The 16,670-nt window shown below is 37.5% G+C and overlaps 1 protein-coding gene across 1 annotated transcript; it reads right to left on the reverse strand.

The window, feature by feature from the left end:
- Positions 1-11,542: 11,542 nt before the first annotated feature.
- On the reverse strand, positions 11,543-14,311 carry USP26 (ubiquitin specific peptidase 26; the record flags this gene model as incomplete). Its single annotated transcript, XM_081277755.1, has 1 exon — positions 11,543-14,311. One exon carries the CDS (start codon positions 14,309-14,311, stop codon positions 11,543-11,545), a length of 2,769 nt encoding a protein of 922 aa, XP_081133881.1.
- Between the last annotated feature and the right edge of the window lie 2,359 nt (positions 14,312-16,670).

Consider the following 16,670-nt stretch of genomic DNA (forward strand, 5'->3'; position numbering starts at 1 on the left):
TATGATCAAAAGAGCTGCAAGCATTTCAAAGGTCAAGTGGAATGTTTTCTTCTTTCTTATGAAGGAGTAAGTAAGACTACAAGGAATCTGGTGTTGGGGGAATGAGCATATGGCTTAGGAGGATGGTTGATCAAGGATGTCTTCCTTTGCAGTCAGTCACTTTTCCGGAAGAATCAGTAATTCAGGAAGGGATGTTCTGCATTATGATGTTTGTTTAGTCTGAGACTGAGTGAAAGTTTAGGGGTCTGTGGGGATGGAAAAAGCCAGATGAAAATGTAGTTAAGCTAGTTTGTATTTTGTTCACATTGATTAGTGGAGACAAATCATTTAATTTATATGGCAAAGAATGTGCACTTAGAGAGTTGGTGCCTATCCTTGATATAGGTAAGTAAGGGAGTCATGCACATCATATGTAGAAGGATGATTTTTTGCAATAAGTCATTTCCAAGTACAAAAAATGGTGGAAGGATTTCTTAACCATCATTATTTTCCAGTGGCACAGGGCTAAATTTCAAAATTCTGTTCTGGAACCCAGGGGAGTTCCTGGTATAACTCTTAGAACATCCATGCTATAATATTTTTATACTGCTCCTCTAACAAATTACCACAAATTTAATAGCTAAAACCAATGAAAATTACTATCTTACAACACTGAATGTCATAAGTCAGAAATGGCTGTCAACTAAAATCAAAATATTGGTGGAGCTATGTTTCTTCTGGCAGTGCTGGGAGAGAACCCATTTCCTTACCTTTTCCAACTTCTAGACGTTGTCCATATTCCTTGAATCATGTCCCCATGTTCCATATACAAAGCCAGCAATGCGAGGCCAAGACTTCCTATGATGTCTCCTGTCCTTCTTCCACTTTTAAGGACCTTTGTGATTACTTTGGGTCTTTCCAGAAAATACAGGATAATCTTACATTTGAAGGTAAACGATTAGCAACCTTAAATCCCCTTTGCCATTAAGATGACTTATTCACAGATTCTGAAGAACATGAAGTGAACATCTTTGAGGGAGTCATTCTTCTGACCACATTCAGAGTATCATGTATGTTGGAATGGAGATGGGTTTCATTTAATAAAAGAAAAATTTGTCTTCTGATGAGGACACAGCATTGTCTTTTGGAGAATGCAAGAGGGTATCTAGCCTGATGGCTGGATTATAGGTGGGGATCTGAAGTAGGTTTTTGTTATATCTGTAGTTACCTCTGTCCTGGGCAACACCATGTAAACACCAGATTTTCCTGTTAAAAGTTATTCATCAGGAATGTTATTCATGTACCTCATGCATGGACAAGCTTCTCAATCACGTAGTGCTGGCTTTCATGTGGATAGATTGTGTTTGAAATCCAGCATTGATGTGAGAGAATAATCAGCATAGATGAGGATGATGTATTGCTTCAAAACTTCAAATGACTTCAATGCATCTATATTGACATACATGTTAAGGTTTCAATATGACATGTCCCCCACCAAATCTCCTTTGTTAATGCAAAATGTTCAGAGATGAAATGATTAAAATCTGAGAGTTTTAACCTAATTACTCCATCCTAGTTTGACTGGACTAACTGGTTTCTAACTGTATGCAAGTGGGTGCAGCTGGAGAAGCTAGGTCATGGGGGTATGCCCTGTAATGGTTCATCTTTTCTGAAGCCCCTTCCCCCTCTCTACTTGTCTGCCATGAGCTGATAGCTGTCTTCTGCCATGTTCTTCCTCACCTAGGGCTCAGAGCAATGAACTTGGCCAACTAGGGACTAATCTCTAAAACCATGAAGCAAAATAACTTTTTTATTCTCTAAGTTGTTCTAAGTTTGAAATTTTGGTCACAGCAATGAAAAGCTGACTAACACAATACTTAATAAGACTATTATAACAAATTCTAGAGGTCATTGGACATGTGAGCAGGGATATGTTATATGGAGAGTTCCTAGTGGAGTGTGATCAGTACTCACTTCCTCCATGTTGGGCACTGGCTATGAAGATGCTAGGCACCATGGCACTGTCTTGTAATCACAGCTACTTGGGAGGATGAGGCAGGAGGATCACCAAGTTCAAGGACAGACCCAGTAACTTAGCAAGATCCTGATAACCCCAACTTCAAAATAAAAAATAAAAAGGGCTGGGGATATAGCTCAGTGTCCCTGGGTTTGATTCCCAGAACTGAGAAGAAAAGAAATAAAAAGAAAACAAATGCCACTGATGAATATGCTATTCCTGCACTGTCCTACCTAGATATAATGTATATTTCCTAACTTAACTCAACATAGTCATTTTTGTGTTGCTGGAGATAGAATACAGTATGCTCTACCAGTGAACTATGTCCCCATCTCCTTTTATTTTGATAAAATGGAAATGATTAAACTGTGAAGTCCCAGGCTAGCCTTGGACTTCCAATCTTCCTGCCTCAGCCTCCTGAGTAGATGGGATTGCAGGTGTGTGCACCTGCACTCAGTTTTAGAGAGAGCTTCTTTTTTGATTGAATTAGTCTCTAAAAGATAATAGCAAAGGATAGAGTTTCCAAGATTTAGCTTTCATACATGTTTTGCAAACTATTTCATGTTTTATGGTGGATAAGTTGGTATTTTTGTGAACTTGGTGAACAAACCAGAAGCAAATATTTTTTTATTTCTTACTAATTTTACAATGCTATGAATGAATGAGAAAATTTCTTATCATGGTCTCAATGTAGAAATGAATGCCACTTTTATTTTTTCATGTTGGATTTGTTTCATTTTGCAAGGAGTGTGTTGGTGGAATATTACTTGCTTCCTAGCAAATTGTGATCTTAAGCCTAAGTCAGTCTCTCTGGATATAACTGACCATTAACCAACACACACACACCTTCTCACATTCATTAAGTGAGCAATCTAAATATGTACAATCAATTCCTTGGTGATCACATAGCCTGAGTAGATGTTGATGACTGTACTTAAAGGTTTTCCTCATCTTTAGTGGCAGAGTTTTAGGGTCTGGCTTAGTTTCACAATGTGTTATAAAAATAAGACATTCCAGGGGTTGGGACAGTAGCTCAGTGGTAGAGCGCTTGCATAGCACATGTAAGGCACTGGGTTCAATCCACAGCACCACATAAAAATAAATAAATAAACAAACAAACAAATAAATAAAGGTATTATGCAAATCTACAACAAAAATATTTATATATATTAAATATTATATATAATAATAAGACTTTCCACATTTTAGGCCATTGCTAGGCCCACCACTTCACTTGAGGTGCGCCCCTTTCCACACATCTGTAATTTTCAAGGTTCAGCTGAGTTGTCATGTCTGTATTTAAGCTTTCCCTAATCAACCCAAACCACAACAATCTTCCTTTTCTAGAATTTTATTCCTCTCAATCTTGTTCCTCTCTTTGGTGTTGTATGGTGTCATCAGTTATATTTTCATATATTCATCTTAGCCTCAAAGGACTATTAGTTGACTGAGTTGACTGATTACAGTCTGGTATAGGCTGGTAAAACTGGGAATGATTCAAAAACGAAAAGATAGATGACCGATTGGCTGGTGGTTGAGGGAGAGGGTGAAGTTAAATTTGATTCTATTATTCCACGTTTGGAAGTCCCACTGACAGAAATGGATCAAATTTTCTATTGTCAGCTAAATTTTCTACATTTTATCTGCTAGTATAGATAAAGTGCTCAATTAATCCTTGTTGAGGTTAACTGAATTCATTTTCACTGGAATCTCTATCTTTTTGGTATTTGTTCAAGGTTTCAGTTACAGTGATCTCCATGTCATTCTTCCATGTTTAGGCTTGTCTTTGACAGATGTTGTAGGAAATAGTATCCATTATGTCTGCCACCTCATGTTCTCTGTTTTCTGCATTTATCCTATGCGGACAAATGGTTTTCACAATCACACCCACCCTTAATCATATACTCTGTCCTATAGCACCTCTAAATGCCCCAACTTCCTTTATCCCTTTTCCTATCCACCCCAGACTTAGAGGAGAAAAGCATTTGACTTTGTGAACTTTCCCCTTTACCAATAAAATCATTCTCAAATGAAGTCCTCCTAATGAGGGATTGCAAGCACTTACAGATTGATAGCCTTATGAAGGGATTAATAAACTTTTTCTTTAAGGGCTTCCTGGACATTTTCACAACTACTCTGTTGTTATAGGTTGATGATATAGAAATGAATCGATATGGTTGTGTTTCAATAAAATTTTACTTACAAAAAGAGCAGGCCAGCAAGGACCTGAAGAGCCACTTCTCAGAAGAGAATATACAATCAATCAACAAATATACAAAACAATGTTCATCATCTGTAGCAATCAGAGAAATGCAAATCAAAATTACTCTAAAATATCACCTCACTCCAGTCAGAATGGCAGCTATTAATAATACAAACAACAATAAGTGTAGGCGAGGATGTGGGGGAAAAGGCATACTCATACATTGCTGGTGGGACTGCAAATTGGTGCAGCCAATATGGAAAGCAGTATGGAGATTCCTTGGAAATCTGGGAATAGAAGCACCGTTTGACCCAGCTATCCCTCTCCTCAGTCTATACCCAAAGGACTTAAAAACAGCATACTACAGGGACACAGCCACAGCAATGTTTATAGCAGCACAATTCACAGTAGCTAAACTGTGGAACCAACTTAGATGCCCTTCAATAGATAAATGGATTAAAAAATGTGGCATATATACACAATGGAATATTACTCAGCATTAAAAAAGAAAAAAAATCATGGCATTTGCAGGTAAATGGATGGAGTTGGAGAAGATAATGCTAAGTGAAGTTTGCCAATCCCCAAAAAACAAATGCTGAATGTTTTCTCTGATATAAGGGGGGTGAGTCATAGTGGAGTAGGGAGAGGGAGCACAGGAGGATTAGATTAATTCTAGATAGGGAAGAGGGGAGGGAGGAAAAGGGAGGGGGAAGGGGATTAACAAGGATGGTGGAATGTGATGGACATCATTATCCAAAGTACATGTATGAAGACTTGAATTGGGTGTCAACATACCTTATTATACAAAAAGAGATATGAAAAATTGTGGTATGTATGTGTATTAAGAATTGTAATGCAAAAAAACCAAAGTACATGTATAATGGCATAAATTGGTGTGAACATACTTTATATACAGATTTAGGAAAAATTGTGCTCTATATGTGTAATAAGAATTGTAATGCATTCCAATGTTGTTATGTATTTAAAAAAATAATAAAATCAATTTTAAAAAAGAGCAGGCCAGATTTAGCCCACAAACCATAGTTGACTGAACCATGGTTTATAGTTATGATTTTTGGAAATCCCAGTGTCTCTAAAATAACACAAAACCAATGGCCATTTCTTCACATCTATCATTCCCTCATCTGTATATATCTATCTTGCATTTTAGTACCAGAGAATGTTGTGATGTGCTTAAAAAGGAAAGGGAGTATGTGTTGCCATTGAGAATCTTGATAGTGTTTCAAATGCTAGCATGGCAGTTAGTGCAGATGTACCTTAGAGAAGAATCAAGGGCTTGTGACTCATAAAATTAAAAAGGAAATTAGGAAAACTGTGTGTCAGATGGAAATACCATAGAGTATTTATGCAATAAGGTGTATATGACAGAGAGAGAGAGAGAGAGAGAGAGAGAGAGAGAGAGAGAGAGAGAGAGAGAGACAGAGAGAGACAGAGACAGACTGGAGATTGAACCCAAAGATGCTCTACAACTCAACTATATCCCCAAATATATATACATATAATTTTACTTTTGGGGGGGATGGGTACCAGGGACTGAAATCAGGAGCACTCAGCCACTGAGTCACATCCCCAGCCCTATTTTGAATTTTATTTAGAGACAGGGTATTGCTGAATTGCTTAGCACCCTGCTTTTGCTGAGGCTGCCTATTTTTATTTTTGAGACAGAAGCTTGTTATGTGGCTAAGGAAGACCTTGAACTTGTGATCCTCCTGCCTCAGCCTCCTGAGTCACTAGTATTACAGGTACACACCACTGTGCTCAGCTGTGATAGTTTTATCTGTCAGCTTTGCTAGGACCAGTTGTTTCATCAAACAGTAATCTAGATGTTGCTGTGCAGGTATTTTGTAGGTGTAGTTAACACTTATTAATCAGATGACTTTAAAGAATATAACCCTTGATAATGTGGGTGGGCCTCATCTAATCACTTGAACGCCTTAAGAGCCAAACCTGTTTCCTGAAGAAATTCTACCTCAATAGTGCAGTAGTTTAGTCTGCCAGCTTGCTTTATGGACATCAGCCTGTTTCCAGCCTGTCAGATTACCCTTCATAATTCATACTTGCTAGCTGTATTAGTTAGGGTTCTCCAGGGAAATAGAACAGGATGGCTGGATAGATTATAGGTAGAGACAAAGATCTATAATGAGGGGTTGGATTACTTGATTATGGAGGTTCGAGAAGTCTCATATCTGCAGTCTGCAAGCTTCAAACCCAGGAAAACTTATGCCTGGGTGCAGTGCAAACTCAAAGGGCTGAGAACAGGGAAAAGTTCCAGTCTCCATGTGAAGGCTCAAGAATTAGGAACACTGATGTTGGAGAGCAGAAGATGAATATCCCAGCTGAAGCCAAGAGCTAATTTTCTCTTCCTATGCCTTTTAAATTGTCACCCCATTATCCAACAAATTGGATCATGCCCACATATACTGGTAAGCACAATTTTCTTTATTCAGTCTATTGAATTAAATACTAATATCTCCCAGAAACACATTCACAGACATACTTGGAAATATTTTACCAGGTATCTGAGCATCCCTTAGCCCATATACTCTTAAAATTATCATCACACCAACTCACATACACATACACCCATATCCTATTGGTTCTGTTTGTCTGGTGAATCCTCACTGATGAAACACAAAGTTTTAAAGAGCATCTTGCTATATTTCTAGAAAAACTCATAAGTATGTTTATGTGTTGGCTAAATTATTCTAGGCCATGAGTCTGTTTTGCCTAGTACACTGGTAATCTCAAGCATGAAATCTTTAATGTGTTTGTTGGGAGAAATAAAAGCACTCTTTTAGGTTACAGAAACAAATGTTTCTAAGGTTTCTCTTTTGAAATATTTTTACTGGGTGGGTCAACAGAGAGAGAAGTGTAAACAGGTTGATAGATGAGCACAAACCAAGAGTGATGTCCAAAGTCCCTGTCACTGACATTTGGTTTATGTGACTGAACTGCAATAACCCCATAAAACCATCCAGTAGACCCTAATGTTATCAACATAGCAATATGAAGCATAAAATATAAGTTATTGCTTATCTCAGTCATACTTTGCCAGAAGTTACATGAAGAACTGGACTATTGTGATTCTGAATTCAGCATTTTTTTTTCCAGTACTGGGGATTGAACTCAGGGGTACTTAACCCCAGAGCCACATCACCATCTCTATTTTGTATTTTATTTAGAGACAGGGTTTCACTGAGTTGTTTATCACCTTGCTTTTTTTAATACCTTTATTTTATTTATTTTGATGTAGTGCTGAGGATAGAACCCAGCACCTTGCACGTGTTATCTGAGCACTCTACTGCTGAGCTACAACCCCAGCCCTATTGCCTTGCTTTTGCTGAGGCTGGCTTTGAACTGTGATCCTCCTGCCTCAGCATCCCAATCTCTGGGATTACAGGCATGTGCCACCACACCTGGCCTGAATTCAACATTCTTTATGATGTTTTACATACAAAAAATACAGCAATAAAAAGATCCTGTTTTAAAAACTTTGGATTTAATTTAAATATTCTAGCTAGAACACCTCATCTGGATCAACCTCTATCAGTGTAGGTCCAGTTGATAGAACTTAAATAGGAATTCAATATAAAGAATTACAACTAATAGATTTATCTGTAGGATAAGGACCATGGATGCAAGCATGGAAAAGGGATAGGAGCAGAGGTAATCAGGACACCAGTGAAGGTCAGGCCCACTAGTGTATGGTGTCTACCTTGAGAATGTAGCAGGAAAGTGATCACCTGGCCAGGGTGGAACTGAAGGCATCAGGGATCACCCATTCTGAGTTCATGGCTGGGATATTTTACTACCAGATACAACAGGATTGTTAGTCCATCACAAACAAGAAACAGCAGGAAAGCACCTTTTACTTGCAGTGTATCTGAGATGCCCTCCACCAAGAAAGCTCCTATATGTTTATTGTAAAGGAGAAGGGAATGTTTAAAGGAATTTAATCAATTGTTGCCAAGATTTGTTGAAGGGTATACTTGAAGCTGAGGGACAATACACTGATAACTGGCATAGTCAACCCCCTGGTTACTCAGCTTCCAGATTCACCCATGTACACATCTTAACTCCCTTGTAGCAGAATAACTCTCCTCCCTTACTTCCTTTGACTAGGGATTGAACCCAGGGGAATGCTACCATTGAACTACATCCCCATCTCTATTTTTGAGCCAGGGTTTCACAAGTTACTGAGGCTGGCCTTGAGCTTGTGATCTTCCTTCTTTAGGAAGTTGCTGAGATTACAGGCATGCGCTACCACCTCCAGCAATAGCTCTAGACACACCAGTCCTTGAAGTTCTCACTTGTCTCCAATTATCTGACCAATTCTCAAGTTATTGCATTTATCATGGGCACTATTAAGTAGTCCTCAAATTCAATCAGGATTCCATTGAATAATCTGTACCTAAGCACAAGTTTGCCTTCAATAAACTTGTACATATTAAATATAGGAAATAGAAGAGTAAAAAGCAGGAGTACACAATTGCATTTCATAAATATGTAACGCAACTATAGTCTTTTTCTAATTGGCCTCAAGGTTGGAGTTCTTTAATCATCAGTGACATTTCCCTCATACTCAGCTAAACACCTCAGAAGCTTTGCATTCTTAACCTGGTACTACTGAGTCCTGAACCACCAAGCTTTTGTTGTTGTGGTAGTAGTTTTCTGTTAATTTCTATCAGTCGTGTGGTAGGCAGAATATCAAACAGATGGCTACATCCTAATCCTTGGTAACTGAATACATTGTTATGAGGCAAATGAGAATTAAGGTTGCCAACCCTAACACAGGGCAATATCCTGGATTACTGTGGGCCTAGTCTAATTGCGATGTTTCTTAAGAGGAAGGCAGACAAGGGGAAAATGGACATAGCAGGAAGGATTCAGCCCAACATTGATGACATCGAATATGAAGGAATGAGGCCAAAAGCCAAGGAATTTGAGCAGCTTCTAGAGTTTGGATATGACAAATTTTGTCCTCAGAACATCCTGAAGGATTATAGCCCTGATAACAGCTGGTATTAGCCTGGTGACACCTAGCTCAAACTCAATCTCCAAAACTAATAAGATTTTCAGATATTAACTTTGTGGTAATTTGTTGAATAGGCAAAAGTGCACTATGCGTCACATTGATCTCCATGGATTACTTGAAAACCTGATTCATGTATTAGAAAACCAATTTACAACCATAACAGATTGTCACTAATTAGTCTTTTATTTGAAGTAGCAAGGTAACTTGTAGATAGTATAGATGCTGTGTACTCAAATTCCTTTCACGGGGCAATGATAGATTTTGTCCAAGATCCTCCCTGTCCTAGATACCCCTATCTTTACCTTCCAATTTGCTATATGCTAAAGAACATGTCCAGGGTGTAATCAATGGGGGAAAACCCCCTGAACTTTGATATATGGGGATCTTTGTACTCCTTTCAAAACAACTCCTTCACTCTTCTGAGGCCTCCATAACTAATTTTGAAGAGATCTAAAGTCTGGAATTTAGAAGTTGAACTGTTGCTTGCCTCCTCTACATCTACGTCCAGCCTTACTAGCTGCCTCAAGCTGCTGAAGTGCTATAGAAGTTGAACAACTTGTGTCTAAAACACTTTCTTCCATGAAGAGTGATTACTTCAATCTAGGAGACTCCCAACTATATACCTTAGCAATCTTCAGGTCCCATTTAGACCTCCTTTTAGATACACTGTGTTCTGAATAACAGAATTCCCTAAACTTTTGGACTTCTCCACACCATTAAAATTCCAACTCACTTCATTAAAGGCTTTTAGGATTAGGATTAAGAACATCAACGCATTCTTGGTTTAACACAGCTATATCAAACCCATACCCAAACAAGGGGTAGAACTCAAGTTGGTAAAGATGAGACTGAAAATCAATGCCTCTATGTGATGTGAGAAGGTCTTAGTATAAATCATTTGTTCCCAACAAAGACACAAGGTACTATAGATCCACTGTCTTGAAGGCAACAAAAGGCATTACAGTAATGATGTATGCTTGGTATCAGAAGAATTATTAAATCCCTGTATTGCACAGAGCTCTTACAAAATATGACCACCACAGAATACACATGGCTTTCTCCAGAAGCAGATTGTTTCAATACAGATTTTCTCGTGTTGTATCACATCAGAACAAGACTTTCAAATCCTACAAGTGTACTTTAAAGCATGTACTATTTACTAATTGAAGGAACAAGGTCATTATACTTGTGAAAGAAATCTGGAACTGAATCTTATGTTCAATGCAGAAAATTATTCAAATTTTTGCAGATAAAGTCATAGTAAATAGTTTAGGCAAGGCTGGTGCCCCTCAGAGAAGACTGAAATGGCCAAGTGGGCTCAGATCACCAAGGGCCAATACCTTTCTAAAAGACAAATGGGAAAAGTAGGCCAATTCTTGAGGGCAAATCAACTTTTCCATCCTCAAGATCAATGTCTGAGGTATATAACTCCTTTGCTATTGAGGAAAAGGGCTTAGCATCCTATGTGGAGATTTCACTTGGCATTGAGTTATAACACTAAGAAGTATTCAAAAACTATCAGCCTCATTTATTGAGGAGGTAGTTGCCAGGATCCCAGCACCTCTTTTTTCCTACCAAATCAATGAGTGCAATCAGTAGAAAACCAATTTTTGTACTTTTAATGAGTTTAAAAGTACAAAAGTAATTAGATACAAATACATAAAAATGTAACTAAAACCATTTTTATTTTTATTATTTTTATTTTTTTTCAATATTTATTTTTTTTCAGTTTTCAGCAGGGAGAACATGTTTGCCTGCATTTGGTGCTAAGGATCGAACCCGGGCTGCACGCATGCCAGGCGAGCATGCTACCGCTTGAGCCACATCCCCAGCCCTTAAAACCATTTTTAAAATGAACAATTCAAATGTACGATAGCAAAATACACCAAGGTACTGTACACACTACAGCAGTGGTTCCTAAACTTCATCAAATATCACAATCACCATCAGATTGCTGCCCTGAATTTCTGGATCAGCAGGTCTACAGTGGAACCCATTCTGCATTTCTAGTTAGTTTATTATGCTCCTGTTTCACTTTTAAAGCCACTGCATTAAAACATGAAAAGCAACAGTTTGTCTTGTAGGAATGATCAATGCTCATTGATCAAGAGATCTGGGATTGAGGTGTGTCAGGTTTAAAAAGGAGGTATCCCCGTATGTTTCTATTTGAACTTTGCTTGTGGGATAGTAACTTCTTCATCTCTGGGATAGAGTTTGGAGTTCTATGGAGGAAATGATAGTGAGGGAGGAACTCAAGGGGATGTGTGAAACAAGGAGTCCGTTTCTACTACTGTGCCTGAGGGGTTTTTCTTGCCTTGGTGCTACAAGACTGGGAGCTCTCTCCCCTTGTTAATAGCTCTTCAAAGATCTCATCATGCATGTAAAAGAAGATGTAACCTGTGCAAAGCCTAGACTTCTGCACTTGGACCTCTTGGATACTAGATACCTGTAAATCATTGTAAGTGAACCAGAGATGCCTCTTAAAGTCATAGGCATCAGTGATATAGTGGCCTGAATGGGTGGTACTCCCAATATGGCTGATAACACCAATGAGCCTATAAGTATGACGATCTCTTTTATCGGCACTTCTTTTTGGTTCCTTTGCTTTCGATTCTGTCTTATCTAAAATATCCTTATCTTCAGGGTTCCTATTGGCATCCACTGAACATAAGGAATTCACATCAGGCTTCTGGACATTTAATTCTGTAGGTCTGAAATTCTGTGTGTGCTCCTGAGCATTTAGCTTTGGAAGGCTCTGAGGAAGTGCTTGTTCAAGGGCTTGCTTATGGATTCTCACGCTATCACACTGCTGGGTCTGTCTGGCCACATTTTGGAATATTCCAGGAATGCTGGGATTTTTATCTTCATACAAATCTTCAGTAGTCTCACTAAAACTACTAAAATCTAACTCTACAAATCCATTAGTTTCCTCATGTTTCTTTATTTCTGTATTTTCAGATACTTCTTGAAAATGAGCTTCTGTGAGAGATGTGTCTAGGCTGGGTTTATCTGCAAGAGATGTGTCTGGGCTGGGTTTACCTCCTTCTTTGCAAATTGGAGAAAGGGAGGTATCTTTCACATAATTCATAGAGCCAGCAGATAGCTGTTGTTCAGTAAGCGTTACATTTCCTGAGGATGCCAATTCTGACTTTATTATATTCAGTTTAGAATTTTTTTCCAAGTCTTTTTGCTGCTGCTCTCTACCTGCCCCTTTTAAGAATCGCTGAATTTTTTGTGGTACAGATTTCTTATTTGATCCAATGTGTAAAGGCAGGGAATCTTTGGATTTTGAGGTCAACTTTGTTGCAGGCATTGTTAAGTTGAGAATTCCAAAACTCATTTTTTGAAAAATTTTTAGTAAACGGAAATCTTTAATATGGGCATTCTCGCTAAGTGGAAGAGGTGGTTTTGTGTTCTCATTGCAATGAGAAGACAACTTTAAATAGGTGGGAATAATGACTTCCTGCTCATCTTTCCTTAAGGACCAATACTCATTCAATCTATAGCGTTTCAGATGAACAATAAGGACCCTGGGTAGCCTACTGAATTTGTATACTGCAATAGACCTATAGTGATTACACTGCTCACACTTATACTCAAGCTCTTCTGCATCAAAGAAAAGGTCAAAAGTAGATTGAATAGACAGAGGATCGGCTTTTGTTCCTTGGGGAAGGTTGATGGAGAGATAGTTATTTGGTTCTGTCTTAAGAACAGCCCGACCACATGATTTACAAAAAATAGAGCGCAGTATCTCAAACTCAAAATTTGTGATGACAGGACAAACAATCATTTTGGTGGGAGAAGAAGCAAACAAAAGCTTTTCAGGCGAATCTTCCTCCAATTCAATTTTAGTCTTCCACATTAAGCTTAATCTTTGCATGGTCTCCTTCATCTGATCTAAACAAAGACTTAAAAACTCATGAGCATCATTCTGTACATCGCCAGAGAATATATCTGCAACTAGTGAAATGGCTTTTTTAATACTCACAAGTAACTTCTCCTTTGTTGCTATATTATAAATATCTTTCAAAACAAGCAGCTGTGCCAAGCACAAGCTAAGAGCATCATGGGGAATTTTACCCCATGGGAAACCCTGATTGAGTAAATCATTAACAAAGGATGGAATTGAACATAAGGATTGTAAAACTGCATTCATATAACACGTGTTTCCCAAATTGGGGAGACCCTGCCATACTTTCTCTGGGAAAAATGTAACAGACTTCTCAAGTACATCCCACTCTGGGATATACTCACCATAACTTGTTTCCCAAAAAAATGGCACAAATACTTTATCAGTGATAATGTGGGGAATAGTAACATCTAGGTAAGGATTTCCAAGAAAGCTGGTCACAAATGAAGATTCAAATGACAATTTCTTTTTCTCTTTTAACTCTCTTGCCTTCAATTGTTTCTCCCAAGTGTGGCTCACATACTTCCAGGGATTTATCTTGTATGTGCTTCTTTTGAAGTAATTTTCTTTCATGAGTTTCTCATTTTTATTCATCTCTAAATCAGATGCTAGTATTCTTTTCCTCTTCCCAAAATGATGTGCAAATAGCCCTTTTCTAATAAATGATGATTTTTCTGCAAACAACGACATCTTCTGAATGTAAGAGGTTCTTTCTTTGGCTACCTCCAGGTGTCCACTACTTGATGTCTTATAAACTTTGTGTGAAGTTTTACTGATCCCCTTCTGTATGGTTGTGCTGGTAAAGACACCATCTTCCTTGCCAGGTTTTATGGGTGGTTGATCCCCAACTTGATGGACTCTGTCTAGGAGTGTCTTCAACTCTCTGGCATGGGTGGATGATAATTTCTCAATAAACAAGAAGTCATTATTTTGGAAAGTTAAATGCAGGTGATTTTCATTTTGTCCATAGGCTCTAAAGGCCACACTTTTAATATTATCACTCAGCTGAAAACTTTTAACTTGTCCAGTATTGAAATAGAGCATCAGTTTAACTTTCTTCTTTCCTTCCACTGTTTCAATGAATGCTGCTGTTGATTTAGACATCCCTGTCTTCATGTTCCATATTTGGACATAACCGTGTACCATTGTGGCAGATGACATTTTCTTTACAGAGAAAGTCCACGTATCCTGGGTTACTGAAAAATCTTGAAGTTTCGATGTTTTCGGAATTCACCTAAAGAAACAACACCAAAATAAATGGTTACTTAGTTCTCTGTGCAGAATGATACTATTTACAGTATGAGATTTATGTGAAAATATCTTCAGATTCTGAATAGCTAGACCTTTAGTGATTAAAATAATGTTTTTTATTATAGTTGCATGCAGGTCCAGAATCTTGATTCCCAAGATAAGATGACTCTTTAAAGAAATAAATCAAGTTTTTTTAAACTATTGAAGAAAAAATGTTTCCTAAATCTTTCCACCACAATATCAGATCATATTTTGATTAAATTTCCAACTTCAATTGGGATCATTAAATACTTAGTAGACTTTCAATACATAGGTAAAAATCATACTGAATACTGTCTCAAGTGCATAGATAACGTGATTTTTCTGTCACAGAATGACCACATGGGGCAACTACAATAAGTGAATAAGAAAATAGAAGTAAGTACTATGTGATCCTTAACCCAGAAACAGATGACTATCCCTTGATATCTAGAGGACTTCATACATGGGCTACTCAAAATAAACTATTTTCCTCATTCCAAATCCAGTTATGTTATTTTTTTTCACTTGGCAATGAGGAACCTCTATGCATTTTACCCATTTTTGACAGAAGTATTAGAATAAAAACTTCTTGCCCATCATATTAATAGCTTAGAAAGGTTTCTGCATCTATTTCTTGTCATGGGGTCCTCTTAACCTGAGCTAGCTCCCTGTATTTAAAACCAGTGGGGAAGCAGGGGGTGTAGCTCAAAAGTGGAGTATATGCTTTGCTATGTGAGGCCCTAGTTTCAATCCCCTGTACTAAATTAAAACAAAAAACTGAAGAAAAAAAACAGGCTGGGGTTGTGGCTCAGTGATAAAGCACTTGCCTCAAATATGTAGGCACTGAGTTTGATTCTCAGCACCACATATAAATAAAAAATAAAAGTCCACCAATAACTAACATGAATAAAATAAATAAAAATTTTTAAAAAGTGAAAAAAAAACAGTAGAGAAATATTAGATACATTTAAATAATCATTGAAACCTGGAATTTTTCTGAGATCAATCTGAATTAATGAAAGAAATTAGTATTACAAATGTTTTATTAGAAAGTATACATCCAAAAATTGATTGGAAGTTGTATTTTGTCCTAAATAGTTAAAAAAATATTCTTTTTGAATCTTGTCTATGGTATTAACTTGCTCAATAAACCCTGTCTTTATGGATAATACTCAAGGAAACTTCTGCTCAATTCCTGTTCAAATGATCAAAAACTCAAAATTGGTGGAGCATAAATTAATGAGATTTTTGTTTTATAAAATATTTCATCAACCTATGTTCAGTGAAGTAGGGATTGCACCCATCCATATAGAAAAGTGCATATGCACCCAAGTGAGAGAGTGATCTTATTTATCATGGTAGAAATGGGGCCATAAAAACATTCAAGCACAGCAACAAATTCAAGTTCTCTGGATTATTTATAGTTCACTGTGCTACTGTAGATGCTAAAAAAGGTTTTAAGCTCTTTCCTCTCCACAAAACAGTCCTAATTGTTCCTTTTTTATTTTTTAACCACTTGAGAACTTACAAACTCAAAACTTCTTCCAGTCTACATTCAGAAACTTTGCAACCCCATCTCTTCTGTATTTATCAAAAATTGTTCTCTCTTGCTTTCTAATCATAGCTCAAATAATGTAAGATCTTCCTGGCATTTCTTCTCTCTTCCTTCAAAAACAGTGAAGGCATATGTTTACAAAATGATGTCTGCATTCATCATTCCTTCCTTGCAATCAGACCAACTTACATTTCATTCCAGAATAAAGGAAACTTCTTTGAGCCCACTCAGTGTAGAAAGTAAAGATAGGTAGAACCATCTTGCTGATGTACAGCTGAGCAGTCTACCACTGCCTACTTCTCTAGCACATCTTAAGCTTAAATTCTCTTTCATTCTTCTTCTCACTAAAGGCTTCTGAAGCTTCCTTGGATTAGTCATTTTTAGATTTTAATTTAAAATGTATTGGTTCTCCAAGACTCTACTATATTCTAATTCTATGCAGACTAAAGTAAACTTCAGTGCAGTGACCTTCCTGCTTCCTTCTCATCCCTAATTCAGATCCCAAACATATGATAATTATATTTAAATATTACAAAAGCCAATGTGCTTCTTATTTCATGTACAGACCAGTAGTGCCAACTTCTAAGAGCAATACACTGAGCTAGCTGCTATCTCAAAACATAGCCAGGAAATCTCAAAAACTGCACTACTTCTATCAAATGTGGAAGCATGACCTAT

Source organism: Spermophilus citellus, assembly GCF_964194105.1.
Source record: "Spermophilus citellus genome assembly, chromosome: X".
Classification (NCBI taxonomy): Eukaryota; Metazoa; Chordata; class Mammalia; order Rodentia; family Sciuridae; genus Spermophilus; species Spermophilus citellus.